Below are 3,910 nucleotides of genomic sequence, written 5' to 3' on the forward strand. Positions count from 1 at the left end.
TTCCTTCCTTCCTTCCTTCCTTCCTTCCTTCCTTCCTTCCTTCCTTCCTTCCTTCCTTCCTTCCTTCTTCACTCCCTCCTTCCTTCCTTCCTTTCCTCCCTCCCTCCTTTCCCTCTTTCTACTTTCTTCTTTCCTTCCTCACTCACTGCAACCTCCGCCTCCCAGGTTCAAGCAATTCTCCTGCCTCAGACTCCCAAGTAGCTGGGATTACAGTCATGTGCCACCACACCTGGCTAGTTTTATATATATATATTTTTTTCTTTTGAGACGGAGTCTCGCTCTGTCGCCCAGGCTGGAGTGCAGTGGTAGGATCTTGGCTCACTGCAAGTGTCGCCTCCCGGGTTTACGCCATTCTCCTGCCTCAGCCTCCCGAGTAGCTGGGACTACAGGCGCCTGCCACCTCATCCGGCTAGTTTTTTGTATTTTTTTAGTAGAGATGGGGTTTCACCGTGTTCACCAGGATGGTCTCGATCTCCTGACCTCGTGATCCGCCCATCTCGGCCTCCCAAAGTGCTGGGATTACAGGCTTGAGCCACCGCGCCCGGCCTAGTTTTACATTTTTAGTAGAGACAGGTTTTCATCATGTTGGCCATTCAAACTTCTAACCTCAGGTGATCCTCCTGGCTCAGCCTGCCAAAGTGCTGGCATTACAGGCATGAGCCACTGTGCCCAGCTGGTGTGCCTTATTTTCATAATGATGTCTTTTGTTTTTTTGTTTTTTTTTGAGATAGTGTCTCGCTCTGTGGCCCAGGCTGGAGTGCAGTGGCCGGATCTCAGCTCACTGCAAGCTCTGCCTCCCGGATTTACACCATTCTCCTGCCTCAGCCTCCTGAGTAGCTGGGACTACAGGTGCCCGCCACCTCCCCCGGCTAGTTTTTGTATTTTTTAGTAGAGACGGGGTTTCACCGTGTTAGGCAGGATGGTCTCGATCTCCTGACCTCGTGATCCGCCCGTCTCGGCCTCCCAAAGTGCTGGGATTACAGGCTTGAGCCACCGCGCCCGGCCCATAATGATGTCTTTTGAAGAGCAAAAATTTTAGACTTTGATAGGGTCCAGTTATCAAGTTTTTCTTTTATACTTCATGGTTGTGTGTGAAGTCTCTCTGTTTAACCTGTTTGCAAAGATTCTCCTCTGTGTTTTCTTCTGGAAGATTTTTAGTTTTAGCTTTAACTTTTAGGTTTGTGATCCATTTTTAGTTAATTTTTGTGTATTGTATGCGGTTAGGATTGAGATTAATTTTTTTGCCCCATGGAGAGATATAGTTGCCAGCACCATTCATTGAAAGACTGTCGGCCGGGCGCGGTGGCTCAAGCCTATAATCCTAGCACTTTGGGAGGCCGAGACGGGCGGATCACAAGGTCAGGAGATCGAGACCATCCTGGCTAACACGGTGAAACCCCGTCTCTACTATAAACATACAAAAAACTAGCCGGGCGAGGTGGCGGGCGCCTATAGTCACAGCTACTCGGGAGGCTGAGGCAGGAGAATGGCGTGAACCTGAAAGGCGGAGCTTGCAGTGAGCTGAGATCCGGCCACTGCACTCCAGTTTGGGTGACAGAGCGAGACTCCGGTCTCAAAAAAAAAAAAGAAAGACTGTCTTGCTCCTGTTGAATAACTCTGGTCTCTCTGTTAAAAATCACTTGTGCATTTTTTTTTTTGAGACGGAGTTTCACTCTTGTTGCGTAGGCTGGAGTGCAGTGGTGCGATCTTGGCTCACTGCAACCTCCACCTCCCGGGTTCAGGCGATTCTCCTGAGTAGCTGTGATTACAGGCATGTGCCACCATGGCCGGCTAATTTTGTATTTTTAGTAGAGATGGGGTTTTCTCCATGTTGGCCAGGCTGGTCTCAAAACTCCCGACCTCAGGTGATCCGCCTGCCTTGGCCTCCCAAAGTGCTGGGATTACAGGCGTGAGCCACCGTGCCTGGCCTGCTTCAGTATATTCTTAAATTCAGTTAGTTCCACATTTCCCTGATTACTGTAGCTTTGTAGTAATTCTTGAAATTAGGTGGTACACATTCTGTTTTTTTTTTGTTGTTGTTTGTTTGTTAACAATTATTTAGGCTGTTATATGTCCTTTGTTAACTTTTTTTTTTACTTTTAAAAGATATTCATGACACTAATAGCCTTGTTTTCTGTGATTAGTTTATTTTTTCCTCATCACATTTTCAAAGTATATGCAGTGTACTGAGATGATTATGATTACAGTTTGTTGAATGTGTTTTAATCTGACAATTGGTCTTCTCAATCTCTCATATTTTGTTGAGTTGAGCTATGATTGTGACCGTATTTATTTTTGTTGAGCTATGTTGTGTTTAACAGCAGTTGAACAGAAAATATCTATCTTTTTTAAGCTTAGGCATAGACCTTTCCTTATTACTTTAAGGATTGAGTAAAGATTTGAGTTGTATTAGTTTCTGAGATATTTTGATATTAGTGATGGACTTTACATATTTAGTGTATTCTTTGTCTTATTTTGCTTAATGTAATACTTAGCCATTTTTGTTTGTAGCCTTTCCAGAGGCTACAAAAAAAAATGTACAGAGTTGAGAGGTCTGTATGTAATAGCTTTGCTGAAGCTTAGCAAGCTTTGTTTAGCTTAGCTGAGCTGGATTTGGCAAGTCTTGAATTCTTAAAAACTAGTCAAAAATTTAAATGTGAAGTTGCGTGAATAGCTTTGGTAGTGAAAAATGTGAACATCTCTATTTAATGTCTTTCCATATCCAGAGGATGCCAGCCCCCATCAGATTGCGGGAGCTGATCCGGACCATCCGGACAGCCCGAACCCAAGCTGAAGAACGAGAAATGATCCAGAAAGAATGTGCTGCAATCCGGTCATCTTTTAGAGAAGAAGACAATACATACCGATGTCGGAATGTGGCAAAATTACTGTATATGCACATGCTGGGCTACCCTGCTCACTTTGGACAGGTAGGCTGGGCTGAGACTACATGTAGCAAGGGTATTCTTTGACACTGTTGCTCAGGGATTATCCATCTTTTTCTGGTGGGGAGGTGCTTTTGATAGCCTTGTAGTCTGATTATTGTGGAACTGAGGGTAAGATTGAGAGCAAGCTGCAGACCCGGAAAGGCATGATACTGCCATCAATTATCCTTTCCATTGGGAGTCTCATTATGCGGATGAGAAAATGTTTTGATGGTGATAGCTAGCTTGCTTAAAGATTGACCAGGATTATGTGATTGTTCGGCCAGAGTGCCTGGACTATAATGAATATTTAAGAAAATGTTTCTTGGCCGGGCGCGGTGGCTCAAGCCTGTAATCCCAGCACTTTGGGAGGCCGAGACGGGCGGACCACGAGGTCAGGAGATCGAGACCATCCTGGCTAACACGGTGAAACCCCGCCTCTACTAAAAATACAAAAAAAAAAAAAACTAGCCGGGCGAGGTGGCGGGTGCCTGTAGTCCCAGCTACTTGGGAGGCTGAGGCAGGAGAATGGCGTAAACCCGGGAGGCGGAGCTTGCAGTGAGGTGAGATCCGGCCACTGCACTCCAGTCCGGGCGACAGAGCAAGACTCCGCCTCAAAAAAAATAAAAAAAATAAAAAAAAATAAAAAAAAAAAGAAAATGTTTCTTGCTGGGCATGGTGGCTTGTGCCTGTAATCCCAGCTACTTGGGACACTGAAGTGGGAGAATCACTTGAGACCAGGAGTTTGAGATCAGCCTGGGCAACATAGTGAGACCCTGCTCTTAAAAAAAAAAAAAAAAAAAAATGCCTGGTATAATAGAGCATGCCTTTAGTCCCAGCTGCTCAGGAAGCTAAATCAAGAGGATTTCGAGTTTTGAGGCCTCAGTGAGCTATGATTGCACCACTGTGCTCCAGCCTGGGTAACAAAGTAAAATCCCATTTCTTTCTTTCTTTCTTTCTTTCTTTCTTTCTTTCTTTCTTTCTTT

The 3,910-nt window shown here is 45.1% G+C and overlaps 1 protein-coding gene across 1 annotated transcript in view; it reads left to right on the forward strand.

Moving 5' to 3' along the window:
• The window catches only part of AP1G1 (adaptor related protein complex 1 subunit gamma 1), a 90,161-nt gene that overhangs the window by 24,989 nt on the left and 61,262 nt on the right, over positions 1-3,910 (forward strand). Inside the window, exon 3 of the mRNA XM_026456482.2 lies at positions 2,727-2,930. Within this exon, the coding sequence (XP_026312267.1) occupies positions 2,730-2,930 (201 nt within the window). The 5' untranslated portion in view covers positions 2,727-2,729. The remainder of the gene's footprint in view (positions 1-2,726; positions 2,931-3,910) is intronic.

This window comes from Piliocolobus tephrosceles, chromosome 17 (assembly GCF_002776525.5).
Source record: "Piliocolobus tephrosceles isolate RC106 chromosome 17, ASM277652v3, whole genome shotgun sequence".
Taxonomy (NCBI): domain Eukaryota; kingdom Metazoa; phylum Chordata; class Mammalia; order Primates; family Cercopithecidae; genus Piliocolobus; species Piliocolobus tephrosceles.